The sequence below is a fragment of the Physeter macrocephalus genome, chromosome 5 (genome assembly GCF_002837175.3).
Source record: "Physeter macrocephalus isolate SW-GA chromosome 5, ASM283717v5, whole genome shotgun sequence".
NCBI classification, from domain to species: Eukaryota; Metazoa; Chordata; class Mammalia; order Artiodactyla; family Physeteridae; genus Physeter; species Physeter macrocephalus.
This window is the reverse complement of record NC_041218.1, coordinates 11,811,902-11,828,903: the sequence shown is the minus strand read 5'-3', so window position 1 is coordinate 11,828,903 and position 17,002 is coordinate 11,811,902. Positions and strand designations below refer to the sequence as shown.

Genomic DNA, 17,002 nt, shown 5'->3' with positions numbered 1-17,002 from the left:
CCACACGTTCTAAGCAGAAGTCCCCATCCTCCTCCTCTTCTCACTTGCACCTGCTCCTGTGTCCTTTTCAGCGATTGTACCACCATCCACCTGGTGACCTAGGTTAGAAATGATCCTCAGCTTCTCTTTCTTCCTCACCCTCATACCCAATCAAGATTCTGTAGTTTCCTCCTCCTGCATATCTCTTTATTCTTTCCATGTCCCTCAATCAGCTGTGTCAACACTCTGGTCCAGACTCCATCACCTCTCTCCTGGAATATGGCAACGGCTTCCATGGGTCTTCATGTCTTGTCTCCAGTCCATTCGCCACACTGTGGCCAGAGTGACCACACAAGGAGGGGCAAGCTCTCGTATCACTCCAAGAACTCAAATCCTTCAGCCCTTTGCAAGGACCTTCCCGAAATGCCCCAGCCCCTGTTTAACCAGTTCCATTTAGAGCATTCTTCACTCTCCTCTTCACTTGGCTGACCTCTACCCATCCTACAGTTGTCCACTGAGCCATCTTTGCCCCCCAAGAAGTTTTCCCTGACTCCCCTCTCCCCTGGAAAAGTGTAGCATGAGCCCCTCCATCCATCTCCTGTTTTTTTTTTTTTTTAAATATTGCCTAACTGATAAAGTACTGCCAACAAACCTTTTTTTTAATAGTTGCATATTGTTCCAATTATAGTTGAACACTAATCGATGAGGCCTATTGTTACACATTTAGGTTATTTTTCTAAGCAACACTATAGGTTTTTTTTGTTTTGTTTTGTTTTGTTTTTAATTTATTTATTTTTGCCTGTGTTGGGTCTTTGTTTCTGTGTGAGGGCTTTTTCTAGTTGTGGCAAGCGGGGGCCACTCTTCATCGTGGTGCGCGGGCCTCTCACTATCGTGGCCTCTCTTGTTGCGGAGCACAGGCTCCAGACGCGCAGGCTCAGTAATTGTGGCTCCCGGGCCCAGTCGCTCCGCGGCACGTGGGATCTTCCCGGACCGGGGCGTGAACCCGCATCCCCTGCATTGGCAGGCGGACTCTCAACCACTGCGCCACCAGGGAAGCCCCATCTCCTGTTTTCTCCTCACATCTGTCCTCTCTCCCTGTGAGCTCCCTGAGGCGTGAGTTGTGCCTTCTTTGTCACTACAAGCCTGCTACCTTGCCCAAGCCCAGCACATGGGAAGAACTCTACAGGTACTGATGGATCCACTTAAATCAGGTCTAGGGTTCTATTCCACACAGAACTGGCAGAGGATGGGGAAACTGCTGGGAGACTCTCCTTAGCGGGACACTTTTCCAGATTCTCTTTTCTGAATCCGGTTCTTGAGCTCTCCCGGTGGCGTCCTCAGTGCAGACACCTGCTGACAGGGGGAACTTTAGGGAGCAGAGCTGCCCCCTCTGGCCTGGTCCCTGCCGACCGTCATGGCTCACACAGACCCTGCCCTGGGGCTCAGCACCCTGCGGATGGCGGCGGTGATTTTGCGGTTGCGCAGGCTGTAGATGAGCGGGCAGAGCAGCGGCGTGACATTGGTGTAAACCAGCGCCAGCGTGCGATCCTGCCGTGGGGAGTAGCTGGCCTTGGGCCGCAGGTACGTGAAGGTGGAGCAGCCGTAGTGGAGGAAGGTGACGGCCAGGTGCGAGGCGCAGGTGGAGGCGGCGTTGCACCTGCCGCGTGGGGAGCGCAGGCGGCTCAGGGCGGCGGCGATGACGCCACGGGAGGCCAGGATGAGCACCGAGGGCCGCAGCAGCAGCACCAGGCAGGCGCCCAGCAGGCACAGCTCCTCCGCGTAGCTCTGCGTGCAGGCCAGGTGTGGCAGCGCTGTGGTGTCGCCGAAGAAATGCTAGCAGGTGGGAGCCGCGGAAAGGCAGGTTGAAGACGGCCACCGTAGGCCCCACGGACACCGCCAGTCCCCCGAGGCAGCAGCAGGCCAGGGCCAGCCGCGTGCACAGCCCAGGTGTCACCACAGCCGCGTAGCGCAGCGGGTGGCAGATGGCCACGTAGCGGTCATAGGCCATAGTGGCCAGCAGGAAGCACTCGGCCCCGCCCAGAGCCACGAACATCTGCATCTGAACAGTGCAGCCCAGGAAGGAGGTGGCGCTGCCTCGGTCGCGGCCTGGCGAGGCCAGGTGGGCCGGGGAGCGGGGCACCACCGCCAGCTTGTAGCAGAGCTCGATGGCTGACAGCTGGCACAGGAAGAGTAGCACAGGCGGCCGGCTGGGCACTGAGGCCGCGGCCACCAGGATGAGCAGGTTCCCGCTCCGGGTAGCCGGGTGCACGGCCAGCAGCAGCAGGAAGAGCATGGGCGCCAGGTGGGGAGGCTCAGCGAAGCCCTGCAGGAGAAAGCTGCACGCAGGGCATGGTGGCATTGCTGGGGCTGTCCGTGCACTGGCTGCCCAGAGGTACCTGTGGGAAAGCAATGTGGGAAGGGAGAGTTTGTGGGCTACGCTCCTCGGGCCCTGCTGGTGAAGAAAGGGCTGGGTGGAATTTAGAGGGTAGGAGGGAGTAGGGCTGCAGAGAGGGAGGTGGGTTGATGGGTCCATTCCCATCCCACCTCCCCATGAGGGACGTTTTATTAACTTGTTCTAAACAATGGTCCAGTTTTTCCTGGGCTAGAACTCTTTTTTTTTTTTTTTTTTTTCTGTGGTACGCGGGCCTCTCACTGCTGTGGCCTCTCCCGTTGCAGAGCACAGGCTCCAGATGTGCAGGCTCAGCGGCCATGGCTCACGGGCCTAGCTGCTCCGCGGCATGTGGGATCTTCCCGGACCGGGGCACGAACCCGTGTCCCCTGCATCGGCAGGCGGACTCTCAACCACTGCGCCACCTGGGAAGCCCTGGGGTAGAATTCTTACAGGTGCTTTCTCAACATGCTGCTTCCAAAGAAACCTTGATTTTAGGCCCTTCCTTTACAGTGCATCTCTCCTGACCTCCGCCTATGAAGAATCCCCTCTCTTCAGACTCCACGTATGTTGTGGGTCCTGTACAGCCACCGGTATTAGTCCACCTCAGCCTCAGCTCCCCGAGGCAGGAACTGTGTCTTTAGGCTCTATTTCCTCCTCCCTGCTCTACTCTGCCACTTCTGAGTTGCTTGTCTAGTGTCTCAGAATCACAAAGACGTAATGCAGATGAGGATCTTAGCCATCATCTCATTCAACCTCATAATTTTAAAGAGGAAAAAAAAAAAAGCTGGGGAGGAGCAGGATGAAGGGCTTCACTGCTCACAGAAAGTTCGGAACAGAATCTGCGTTCCTGAGGCTGAATGCAGAACTTCCCATGACCCCATCTGAGGTTGTTAAAAAAGGTCACTGGGGGCTTCCCTGGTGGCACAGTGGTTGCGCGTCCGCCTGCCAATGCAGGGGAACTGGGTTCGCGCCCCGGTCTGGGAGGATCCCACGTGCCGCGGGGCGGCTGGGCCCGTGGGCCATGGCCACTGGGCCTGCGCGTCCGGAGCCTGTGCTCCGCAACGGGAGAGGCCACAGCGGAGGGAGGCCCGCGTACCACAAAAAAAAAAAAAAAAAGGTCACTGGCATCAGTTGGTCAGTCCATATTGATTCAGCCTTAAATAGAGACCCAAGTCTGTGCCTGGCACTGAGGCAGACACTTAGGCAGCAGGGGATGGTGAGCAGAGAGGCCTAACCGAGCACATCAGGAACAATATGTCCTAACAGTCTTATTAATACTCTGTCAGCATGAGAAAAAGTGAGGTGTATCTGTTTTAACTCGCCCTTCAGAGGGAGCAGTACATTCCAGATATGCTGTCGGAACACAGTCTCTTTCTAAGCATTATCCGGTGACTCATGCAGGCAACATTTGGAGAACATTTGATAGCATGTAGGTTGGCTGCAATTGTTATAAACCTCTGGAGTCAGGGAACATGAGGTGGTAAGAAATTCAAGGCCATGCCAACTAGAGGAGGACGTTTGATTTTTCCAGTAGTTATTAATGATATCTTTTAATTTTAATTGTAAGTTCAACCATTGTTTCCTCTTATTGACTCCGAGTCACTGTCTGTAATCAGCGTTGGAAGTGGAGTTTGTGCCCGTTGTTACACTACAGAGTGCAACAGCAATAACGCTGGGCCACGGGCGACAGGTACATTGGATGCAAGAACCAGAAAGAATGCAAAGAGCTTGGTTTTTGCTATTAACGCTCCTTTCTGAGATAGTTCTGGGGTTTCTATTTATCAGTGTCAACCTGTGCTCTTGTTTTTGTCATCCGAGGGGAATGCCTTCAAACAGATGTTTGCATTGCAGTGGAGGAGGAATAGGGTGGGGTTGTGGGTGGGTCTGAGTTATGTGGAATCACTTCCCATCATTTTTCCCCCAATATTCAGTCATCTGGACAAATTTAACAAACCTGCGTTGAGTGTCTCTTCCCTGCCAGGTGTCGTAGCTGTGGGTGTGACCAAGAGAGAGAAGGCTGACTGTCCTGGAGGTCCAGACAGGACGAAGCTGTTGAAGTAACCAGCTCTCTTCACTCTGCCTCTGCTTACCCCTCGGTCTTTTACTTCTTCCTTTTCATCTCCTTAGAGAAGCAGGGTGTTGGGGGTAGAGAAACACAAGCAGTCCAGTTCTTTCGCCTTCATGCTCATACTTCACAGAAATGGAGATGACGTGAGAGACCGGGCAGTGGCTCCAGTAACTCTAAGCTCAAGGTATATCACGTTTACAAACAAGGCCATGGAGTGCAAGCCAGACAGTTTAGTTCAATCAAAAGGAGACTGAGGAGTGTTTCTACTTGGTCTAGAGTTTTTAGGAGGATTTGTCACAAACTCTAGGAATGTACGTTAGAAATGTCTTTTCCCTGGGAGGGAGGGAGAAGGGAAACAGACACTTTCACAACTTCAACAATTTGGTCTATTCAAAACCAGGCTCCAGCCTAGTAGGAGAAGCTACATAGGGAAAAGAAAACACCCCCTTCCTCCTCCAGGGCCAGAAGGGCTATATTCTCACTCTTCAACAATAATAGCTAAGAGAGTGTCAGGCAAATGCTCATAGGACTTAATACATTTAACTCACTTAATCCTAGCAACAATCTGATGAGGTATGTGAACTCTTATTGTACCTATCTTACCGGTGAGGAAATTGAGGCCTAAAAGAATTAAATGTCATGAAGCTAGTTAGCCGTAAAGCCAGGTTTTCGTTCAAGCAGTTTAGTCCCTGCTAGTCCATGGTCTTATCCACTATACTGTCTTCCTTACTTATCACTTTCCTAAAAATTCTTCTCACATAAGACACAACCTCTTCCCACATCTCCTACCTTCCCCTGTCCAGAAATTACCTGTACTCTCCTAGGCATTTCTATTCTCAGATTTCCCTTTGCTGACATTTCTTCTGAGGACATGTGGATGTGAGCAGTAATACAGATCATCTAAGATAGCAAATCTAAAAATAATTTCTCCTTAGCCTTGACATTCTTCATTCCTATTGTTATTGTTCTGACAGATCTGCTTTCCTAATTGTGTAAGGCTCCATGGAGCCCCCACAGATTAATGGCTGGCTGGTGGCCCGGGACATCTGGATGTGGCTGGAAGCCTTGCTGGGCTGGGGCCGTAGATCTGGGATTCGATTTTCACTGTGTAGGAGGATTAAAATGATCTGTAATAATGATGTTTTTTAATCAGTCATTTAATAGCCAATTGAAACACTTCTAAGGAGAGGTTGTGGGGAGATTTGAAAGGCAGACAGGTCAGGCTCCTCTGGGTCTTGAAGATTCCATAAAATGCTGAACTAGCTTGAAGGTCAAATGGTCCAGATCCTCATGCTATAGTAAGGGATGCCCCATAGAGGACATATAACCAGCCTGGGACCTCACCACTATCTGTTGGCAGCAGAACTGGACTCACAACTCCTGTTTGATGGTTCTATTTCTGCCAGAATTGTCTTCCAGAGTAGACCTGAGTCCACTGATCTACTGTTGTTTACAAAAACACCAGAGGAGAGGTCACAGAAAAATCAGCTCATTGTCCCATAGGAGGTTAAATTTAAAATTGTACATATGCCTGAATTTCCATAATTTGACTTAATAACCTGTCATGAGCATCTGGTCTGTGAATTTATACAAATTGTTCTGAAATCTGTTTTCATCCAGTGCTTTTTTTTTAAGGAAAAACACACACCATGCATTCAAAAGATTTTTCTTTTTTCTTTTCCTTAATCCTCAGTGAAGTAGAAAGGCTCCCCACAGCCTAAATTTTTGCTTTGTTATTTGATGGGTGCTTGATTTGGGTTGGGGACAAGCTAATTAGCACTTCAGAAACCTTGCCTCCTCACTGGTGAAGGGGGGTTGTAACAAAGGAGGGACGTGTGAGTATTCCGTGAGACAGCATGCAAAAACTAGCACAAAGCCCCGCACAGAGCAGGCACACAGCAAGACTAGAAAGCATTCTCATCTCTGTCCTTCATGCCTTGACAGGCTTAGATCGTATTTCCTCTGAATATTCATCTTTCCACCATGAAAATCTCCTCACCCCTGATGCTGTCTCTTCAGGTGCCTTTTCCGTCTTTCTGGGATCCAAGAAACAAAGGTATACATAGTACTCTGGATTTAGGGAAGAATACTTTTCTCATGGGGAGAAAAGTAGAGATAGACATAAATAAGTCTGTCTCTATCTCTGATCATTATCATTACCATCATCTTTCTCCCCCCACCTCTCTTTCAAATTTTTTTTTCTCTTTGGTGTCCTATCATCTTTCTAAGTCTGTACAGACTATGGAAGAAGACATCTATGAATTCAAATCCTGGCTCAACCACTTAACTAGCCACATTACCTGTGGGTGATGTACTCAATTTCCCTGATCCTCAGTCTCTTTACATCTAAATGGAGATAACGGCATCTAATTCATAGGCACTCTACAAAGGAAGCTCACAGCACAGTGTGGGCACAGAGCAGACATGAAGAGATGGTTATTAATCACATCATGTTATAACCCAACTTCTACAGTATGATGTCAGCCTTTCGGCTCCACCTGCAGGGCAGCTGACAACTGTAATTACTGTAATGACTCCTTTTCCTATGTCATGAGCCTTTTCCTTGGTTTATGACAGATAACTTGACACTCCATTAACATATATTTGCATTATTATATATTTCAAATTTAGACGTGTGTTCTGAAATAAAATCCCTTGAATTAAAAAACTCATTTACCTTTTTCTTGCTTTGTCATGCAAAATTACATCTTTTAGTGTTTTTTTTCCTCATCAGTTTGGCAATTTCTTTACCCCAAGGAGCTAAATGTCATCTTTGGTTGTAAAGGTTTCACTGTGCTCCCTCTCCCAGCCGTTCTAAGATCGGCCTCAGCCCCTGGGACCTGAGCCTCTTTTCTGGCACGGTGTTTCTGTCTTGTGAACCAGTTTCTCTTACATGATAAAGCAGTCTACTGAGTCCCCATGACTAAATTTGGTAAGATAGCTTGTCAAGGCTTTTGAAAGTCTAAATAAAAGAAGTCCTTGCTAGTTTCTTGTTGGCATCTTTATCCCCTAAAAGCATTTAAGTAGATTTAATAGGGAATGTTTTCCTTACACAAACATTCTTGCTTTTCTCCTTTTACAGCATTTTCTGAAGTATTTGTTGATCCTACATGTTATAAAAATGAGATGCCCTTGATATTTCTGTGTCTGCTCTGGAGCCCTTCTTAAAATGATGGTTACAATTCTGAATCTTTTAGTTCTCTAGCTCTGGGTCGATATGTTACCTTGGGTTTTGCATTTTGGCCAACATTTTCTCCTCAGTTTCCTGACGATTCACGGTTATATGACAATACGTGCACTCGTGTTAAGAGATCCCTGAATCGTTGCCACTGTTAGTTCTCTTTTCTCCAGAAATCAATTGTGGGATTAGAACTTTGAGTAAAGTGTCATTTCAGGTGCCCTGGTCTCTTTTATTTTCATCTGGAGAGGACATTTGAACCATACAAATCTAGGAGTCCTGCTGATTTTAGAGCTGGCTCTCTGCCTTTAATGCTTTTAAAGAAACTCTCTGCTTGAACAAAGCAGCACCCATTTAAACTAATATCTCTGACCCAGGCTTCCGCCAGAGGAAGAAGGATATGCTTCAGACATGGGCACTTTAATCTTCAACATCAAAATTGTCCGGCAAAGAGACTGTCCCAATTCTGGAATTGTGAAGGTCAACTTTATCACACATAAATGCATGATCATTGTGCTGTTACATATTTTTTAAAGTTTTCTAGGCCTGAGGGTCAGTTACTTTGTCTACTTGAATAAATATTTGCATTTTTGCTCTATAAAAAATCTAATTTGGGACTTCCCTGGTGGTGCAGAGGTTAAGAGTCCGCCTGCTGGTGCAGGGGACATGGGTTCAATCCCTGGTCCAGGAAGATCCCACATGCCATGGGGCAGCTAGGCCCGTGCACCACAACTACCGAGCCTGCTCTCTAGAGCCTGTGTGCCACAACTACTGAGCCCTCGTGCTGCTACTACTGAAGCCCACGCATCTAGAGCCCGTGCTCCGCAACAAGAGAAGCCACCACAATGAGAAGGCTGCACACCCCAAGAGTAGCCCCCGCTCGCTGCAACTAGAGAAAGCCGGCACACAGCAGCGAAGACCCAATGCAGACAAAAAAAAAAAAAAAAAAAAATCTAATTTGTTTTCAAAATTTATTTTAAAAATCAGCTATCATTTTCCATGAAGTTGGTTTTAGTAGGTTTGCGAATACTTTTAATTTCTAACTTCATCTTGTGCTACAAAATAGAGAGTTCCCTCAAAAACCCAGAAGCCTCTTTTTTATTGGCCACAGACTGAGAGTTGGAACTAAGTAATGGGGCAAAGCAGCTGCATGGATGAGGAAATCAAGGCTACCTCGGTTCTGTCAGGGTATTTTCATGATTCATTAAAATGGGAGAAAAAAAAAACATGGTTAAGGAAAAAATGTTGATTTCCCCAGCCAGCCACCTTCCAGGAGAGAGAGCTTCTGATATCTTTGGAGTATTGTCTCAGAAAGCCATGGGCGCCTCAGAAAACCTATCATCTGCAAGAGTCGTGTGCATAATTTTGGCTTCAGGACCTTTTCCAATAGGGCACTCCCCCTACCATCCTACTGTTTACCCCTGAGTTTCTAGAAGAGACTCCTGTGGTTGCTGAGAAAGAGGAACAAATTACTAGATGAAATAAGATAGAATGCACAGGATTCAGCCTGCCTAAGTGTGGGCTCTGATGGGGGACTGGGTCTTCTTCAAGGGGAAGCCCTGTGGCTGGTGTCTGGGGCATATAGGGATTTAGTTCTTTGTCCAGGATGGGAGGCATACATGGAGCTTTTCCTGTTGTGGTATCATCAGTGGTCAAATTTTTGTGTCCCATGAGGTAGGATGATAATCATAGGTAACACCTTTTTGAATACTTTCTTTTCTGCCTCTGAGAGTTGAAGAATTCATATTTTCTTCAATTCTATTCTTAGATATTATTCTAGAGAAACAAGATATCATTGGATGCCTCTCACCATGAAAACTTCTGTTCATTTGAGAAGACAGAACTCTCCCATTTTTAGATGAGAAAGCTGAGGCAGAAGAGATGCATTGGGGCAAAGTCATTCAATAAAAATAGAAGCAGAACCTAACAGTCCTGGCATTTGTAGCTGCCTCATGTTTCTCAAGCCCAGCCCTACCTCAGTGCACCCAAGATTGAAGGGTTCCACAGGTTACAGCACCTTGAACACCGGGTGCTCCATGGTTTTTTGCTGGGAGGCACCAGATCTGATCTAAGGAGGGTGGTCTTTCTCTCACAGCAGTTATCTCTTTTGGGTAAACCTACTCGGGAAGTATTTTTATTTCCTTATTTTCATACTCTGCTCTCGGTGTTTCCCTCTCTTCCTCTGCTCTCCTACCCCACAGTCTTCTTACCTGGGCTCAGAGAGAAGGGTGACTTGGAGATGGGTGGAGAGGGAGGTTCAGATCATGGTGACTGGAGATTAGAGCGATCACAGGCAAAATGAACAACAGCAGACTCTAGAGCTGCAGTGGGCAGGTGTAGAGGAGAAGGGCTTGAAAGGAGAAGAATGAGGGATGGAGACGCTGGAGAGGGGCGAGCACCTGGAGGGGATTTCCACAGCAGTTTCTGATTTGCTGTGTCTGGTCGGTACTATAACCTTAGCCTGCTTTATATCCCTGGAGAGTTGTGGGGATGAGGAGAAGGTTATACTAGTCCCTTCCAGAGGGAGGGCAAGAGAAAAAGCATCCTGTGATTAATTCTCTCGTCATAAAATCCCTCCTCAAGGTTGGAGACCTAGGAGGGCTTGGCACACATACAGTGACTTTGCAGCTGTCCAGAGAGAAACAACTCCCTATTTCATACTGCCCACCTGCCCAGAGTGCTCTCTGTCCCACTGGTGCCACAGTCTTTCCCTAGAGTGTTCCATACTCCTCTGTCATCTCAGCAATTCTCATTTGTGCATGTGGTAGTAGTTCTAGAACCTGTGGAGAAGGATCAGGATAGGTCTAAGATGTGTTATTTTGTCCCATGTCTAGAGCAGGAAGCTAGCTGGATGTTGAGATGCATGAATGAATTGTCTTTAACTCTCACATGTGTCCAAGGACCCCAGAAACTGCACTAGGAAGCTTCCACCACGGGATACTCCTGACCCTGGAGTATGAACTTGACAACTCTGGCAGGTCCCTCTAAGTTTGAGAGCTGAAGACTTGCTCTTGATTTTTCGGTTATCATCCTGCCTGTCCACCTGTGTATATGCACCAGAATCACAGGACTGTAGAGGTCATTTGCTCCAGTTCATTTACTCGTTCACTCATACTTTGATTTAATTATTCAACACATGATGCTTATTGAGTACCTACTATGTGCCAGGCTTTGATCTAAGTACTGGGGTATAGATCAAGGAGCAAAACAGACAAAAATGTCTGTCTTCATGAAGCTTACATTCCAGGGAGAAGAGATAGACAATAGCCAAATTAGGTAAATTATATGGTGTATTTGAAAGTAAGTCCAATGGAGAAAAATAAAGGAGGATAGGAAATGTGAGGGGGTGACATGGAATTTTAAATAGGATGTTTGAGGAAGGCTTTCGTGGGAAGGAGACATTTGATGCAAAATTTGAAGGAGGTAAAGAGGTGAATCATGTGGACATCTGGGGGAAGAACATTCAAAGCAGAATTAGTCAGTCAGAGATCCTGAATGGAGAGCAGGTCAGGTGTGCCTGAGGCACAGTGAGGAGCCCCGTGTGGCTGGGGTGAAGTGAGGACACAATAGTGGCAGATGAGGTCAAGAAAGTTGTGGACAGCCTGTAGGAGGTGCCTTGCAGGGGATTGTGAGAGACTGGCTGAAAGACTGAAATGATATGAAAAAGGTCAGTCTGGTTGCTGTGTTGAGAATAGACTTTAGCGGGCCAGGGTGGAAGCAGAAATCAGCAATGCAATAATCCAGGTGAGGGCATATATGATTTAGATGAGCATAGTGATAGAAGTGGGAAGACATGGTTGGGTTTTGAATGCGTTTGATTTATTATTTATTTTTTAAAAATACATTTTAAATGTAGAGCCAGCAGAATTTCCTGATGGGTTGGATATGGGATGTGAAAGAAGGAGAGAGGCCAGAATGATATTTTACCTGAGCAACAGGAAGAATAGAGGTATCATTACCTGAGATGAGGAAGGCCTCAGATGGAGCAAGTTTGGGAAGAAAGAATGGTCAGAAGTTCAAAGCGGGGCATATTAAGTTTGAGATGTCTGTTGGATGTCCAAGTGGGTCTGTTTAATTGACATGCAATCTGCAGTTCACAGGAGAAGTTCAAGTTAGAGGTGTAAATTTGAAGTCATCAATTATAGGTGATACTTCAAGTTATGAAACTGGGTGAGATCATTATAGAAATGAGTATAGTTAGAGAAAAGAAAGGGTCCCAAAACTGATCGCAGGGGTTCTCCAAAATTAGGGCTTTAGGAAGATGAAAAGAAACCAGAAAGGGAGAACATGCGGGGAGTCTATAGTCTCCATTTTTCAGCTGGGTGAACCGTATAATTGTGTCTGCCTATCAGCAAATTTGCACATCTCCATCATGGAATATTTACATGGAGAATGATTCCATGATATAGTAGCATGACTTCCCCCATTGATAGCAAACAATTATTTCAATCCCTACATAATTCTTCTGTTAAAGGTAATGTGGAGGGTTGAATGGTGACCTTACAGGGAGCAGTGGACCTTCCTCTTCCCTTTTCCCCTTCTTCATAAAGTGTAAGGAGTTATACCAGAGGCTGGAAGTGAGGGCAGAACCCAAACCCCATGGTGAAGGAAAGAGTTGGAAACAAAAACTTCTGGGTTCTAAAATTCTAGATTTCTTTCCCCAATTTTTTTTTCTCTGTATACTTTAGGAAGTAATTTACTTTGTCTGAGCCTTAGTTCACATGATTAAATATAAGAATGATAATACAACCTGTGTCTAATTAGCAGATTTTGTTTTGACATTTTATTTTATTTTTAACAGTTTTATTGAGGTATAATTGAAATACAAAGAACTGTACACATTTAATTTGTTCAATGTGATGTGTTTGGATGTATGCAAACACCCATGTTACCATCACCATAATTAAGGGAATAGACATAACACAACACCTCCCAGAAGTTTCTTTGGGTCTCTCTTGCTCTCTTTCTCTCTCTCTCTCTCTCTCCCTCTTTTTTTTTTTTTTTTTTTTTTTTTTTTTTTTTTTTTTTTTTGTGGCAAGAACATTTAACATGAGATCTACCCTCTTAACCTCTTAACAGATTTTGAATAGTGTTGTTATCTATAGGCATGATGTTGTACAACAGATCTCTAGTATTTACTCACCAAGCATAACTGAAATTTTTACCCTTTAACTAACAACTCCCCATTTTCCCCATCCCCCAGTCCGTGGCAACCACTATTGTATTCCCTTCTTCTGTGAGTTAGACTACTTTAGATTTCTCATATATGTGGAATTAAACAAACTGATTTTTCTCCCATCTTATAGAAAATCTTTCTTGTTCCCATTTTTTCATCTAGTTACCATTTTTGTGCACTTGGAGAAAATCCTTAGGAGAGTTGTGTGCACTTACTCTCTATACTTCCTCTCCTCTTATTCTTTCTTTTTAGAAATAGCACTTCATTGAAAAAGCAACATCAACAACAAAATAACAGTTTATTGAGGTATGATTGACATGTAAAATACTGTTTGGAGATTTTAAATGAGATCTTACTTATGAAAACGTTTTGTAAATCCTAAAGTACCCCATAAATGTCACTTATAATTATTATTATGTTGAAGAGCCTTGATCAACATATTTTCCAAACAGAACTCCATCCTGCCTTTCCCTGGCACTGAGTTTCAGCATGTAGAGTACCCTCCCATTCTCATTCTTTTTATGCACATAGTTTCCCTGTAAAGTGAGAAGCAATTGGGAAGGGACTCAGTCTGGACAGGCCTCCTTAGTGGTCAGGACTCACAGATGTGATGAGACCATTCACAAACAGCAGTGTATCATGGTTCAGAATTTTGGAAATGGTGCCAAGAGGATCTTGGACATAATTTACAGGATGTGTAAGCCCTGACCTAAAGCAAAATTTACCAGTGACAGGAGTTTAGAGTTTTATGCATAACATTTTCTTTGGCTGGAGTCTGGCTTTATTTAAAGAGTTGTGTCAACACAGGGATTGTCTGCTTGGGCCCAGGGATTCCTCAGAGTGTTAGTGCCTCTGTCGCCTCTTGGAAGGTTGGGATGAGTTTTCTCAGACTCAGAATTATGTGGGATCTGTGTTTGAACAAAGACTGGAAATACTTACATCATCTCTACATTCCTCAGCCATTTGTCACCAGATTGCAAATCCCTGCTTCTAGGGAGAAAAGATACTGCTTCTCTCTGACTTCAGCAGAGAAGAGGTCAGTCAAGTTACTGAGTTTGATGAATATCTATGGCCCTAAGGAGGAAAAGTTAATTTCTTTGTGGGTTTTGCATAATTTTTTGGGTAAATTTATAGAAATATAAGTGATAGGAAAAGAGCAATAAACAAAGTATCAAAAATAAATGAAATTATAATGCTACATAAGAAATCAAGAGCACAGAAAAAAAAACAAATCATAAACAAAACCTTAAGTTGATTCTCTGGCGATTCTAGGAAGACAGACAAACTTCTGGAATTTTCACCATGGAAAAGTGAGAAAAGTTACAAATGAATTAAAAAATGAAAAGGTAGAAGTTAAAATAGATATAGTAGAGATTAAAAATAATAAAATAATATTATTAAATAGTATTTATGGATGCAGTTGACACATCTGAAAATAAAAGCCTAATTGGCCCAAGAAGAAATAGAAAATTTGTATAGAATTATGATCATTAATGACCTAGAGCTGCTACTAAAAATATAACCCCTCTGCCCTTCTCACTACTCCGATGGAAAATACTTTTACTGATGGACTTTACCAAAGTTTCAAGATGAATATAAATATAATAATAAATATAAATAAAATAGAATATAAATATACTGTAAAGTATATAATCCACATATATGTTTTTCCAGAAAATGAAAAAAAGAAAGAAAAATTGCCCAACTCATTTTATGACATTTGCATAACCTAGATTAAAATAATTCTCATTAGTATATTATGTAAAATGTATACACTAATTTTACAGATGAAAACATTTAAAAATATTATCCAAGGAAATTTAACATTTTTTAAAAAAACAACATATTTTTACCAAGGGACAATTTTCCCAGGAATACACAGATGATTCAACTTCAGAAAAATCTATAAATTCACTCTCATGTTGGTTGACTAAAGTAAAACAGAGTTATCTCAATATACATGAAAAAAACGATGAGAATTCTTAGAAAGCTAGAACTAGAGAGGAACTTTATAACCTAATAAAAACTACATATAAAAATTCTACAACAGGGCTTCCCTGGTGGCGCAGTGGTTGCACGTCTGCCTGCCGATGCAGGGGAACCGGGTTCGCGCCCCGGTTTGGGAGGATCCCACATGCCGCGGAGCGGCTGGGCCCGTGAGCCATGGCCGCTGAGCCTGCGCGTCCGGAGCCTGTGCTCCGCAACGGGAGAGACCACAACAGTGTGAGGCCCGCGTACCACAAAAAAAAAAAAAAAAAAAAAAAAAAAAATTCTACAACAAATGTGGTATTTCATGGAATCTGAGGCACTTCTTCTAAAGTCAGGAGCAAGATACATACGATAAGTATAAATGATACTTAATAGCACAGTACTTATAATTCTAGCCAATACAAAAGGAATGAAAATAATAATGATATGGAGGAGAATTTATTATAATTATTTGCTGACGATATGATCAGTTACATTTAAAATCCGAGAAAATTAATAGGCAAATGAGTCACACCAATAAGAAAGTTCAGCAAGATTTCCTAATATAAGATTTACATATAAAAGTAAATAAAGTTTTTCTAAACCAGCAGTAATCAATTAGAAAATATCATAAAAAATAAGATACCATTACAGTAGCAACACGTTATAAAATATATAGGAATTAATTTAACAGAATGCACAAGAGCTTTGTAAAGAAAAATACATAAGACTCTAGTAAAGGACGAGAAAGGAAATCTAAATAAAGGTAGCAACCATATTCATGAATGGGTAAAAATGCCACCTTTTCCAAGTTTGAGATATATTAAATGCATTTCCAATAATAATTATGATAGGAAACATGAGGCAAATTAGTATATTGGTTTAAATATACATACAGAAAAATAAAGACCCTAAAATAACTAATAAAAATGTAAAATTTTAAACATTTTTCCAAAGAGGAAAGAGTAAAGAGGATGAGTAACCCTCCAGATATTGGCATACTACAGAGCATCAATTAGTAAAACACATTGATGTACATTTGTATAAGAAAAAAAATGGGCATTTGGTAAAGGATTAACACCTCAGAAACAGACCCATAAATTCAGGTGAACTTGGTAAAAAATATTGATGGATTTGACTACATTAAATATGACTATTTTGGTTAACAAAGGACAACCAACATAAGTAGAAATAATAGTCCAGGAAGTGATACTTGTATCATCAATAATAAAAGATGTGTTGAGTTATTTAAGGAAATATCACTAATTAATTTTAAAAAAAACAAGAAAAGTGGACAAAGGATGTGATTAAGCTGTTCAAGAAGAGGAATTTGAATGAATAAGAAGTCATTGAAGAGATTGTCAGCATTGTTTTTAGCCAGAGAGAATAACATTAAAATAGCCATGCAGGGCTTCCCTGGTGGCGCAGTGGTTGAGAGTCCGCCTGCCGATGCAGGGGACACGGGTTCGTGCCCCGGTCCGGGAGGATCCCGCATGCCGCGGAGCGGCTGGGCCCGTGAGCCATGGCTGCTGAGCCTGCGCGTCCGGAGCCTGTGCTCCGCAACGGGAGAGGCCACAGCAGTGAGAGGCCCGCGTACCGCAAAAAAAAAAAAAAAAAATAGCCATGCAATCCCTCTTTTTTCATTCTCCATCATCACTGCTATGACTTGGATACTTGGCCTTCATTTTTTTTTTTTTTAACATTTTTATTGGAGTATAATTGCTTTACAATGGTGTGTTAGTTTCTACTTTATAACAAAGTGAATCAGTTGTTCATATACATATATCCCCATATCTCTTCCCTCTTGCATCTCCCTCCCTCCCACCCTCCCGATCCCACCCTTCTAGCTGGTCACAAAGCACCAAGCTGATCTTCCTGTGCTATGCGACTGGTTCCCACTAGCTATCTATTTTATATTTGATAGTGTATATATGTCCATATATGCACTACCACTCTCTCACTTTGTCCCAGCTTACCTTTGCCCTTTCCCCGTGTCCTCAGGTCCATTCTCTAGTAGGTCTGCGTCTTTACTCCTGTCTTGCCCCTAGGTTCTTCATGATCTTTTTTTTTTTTTTTTTTTTAGATTCCATATATATGTGTTAGCATACGGTATTTGTTTTTCTCTTTCTGACTTACTTCACTCTGTATGACAGACTCTAGGTCTATCCACCTCACTACAAATGACTCAGTTTCGTTTCTTTTTATGGCTGAGTAATATTCCATTGTATATATGTGCCACAT

The 17,002-nt window shown here is 43.7% G+C and overlaps 1 protein-coding gene across 1 annotated transcript in view; it reads right to left on the bottom strand.

Annotated features, from left to right (window-relative positions):
- Positions 1-1,398: 1,398 nt before the first annotated feature.
- Positions 1,399-17,002, bottom strand: part of LOC102984872 (olfactory receptor 10AC1) — a 33,440-nt gene continuing 17,836 nt past the window's right edge. The window contains 3 exon segments of the mRNA XM_024128695.1: positions 1,399-1,813; positions 1,815-2,323; positions 2,325-2,375. Coding sequence (XP_023984463.1) covers positions 1,399-1,813; positions 1,815-2,323; positions 2,325-2,375 — 975 coding nt within the window.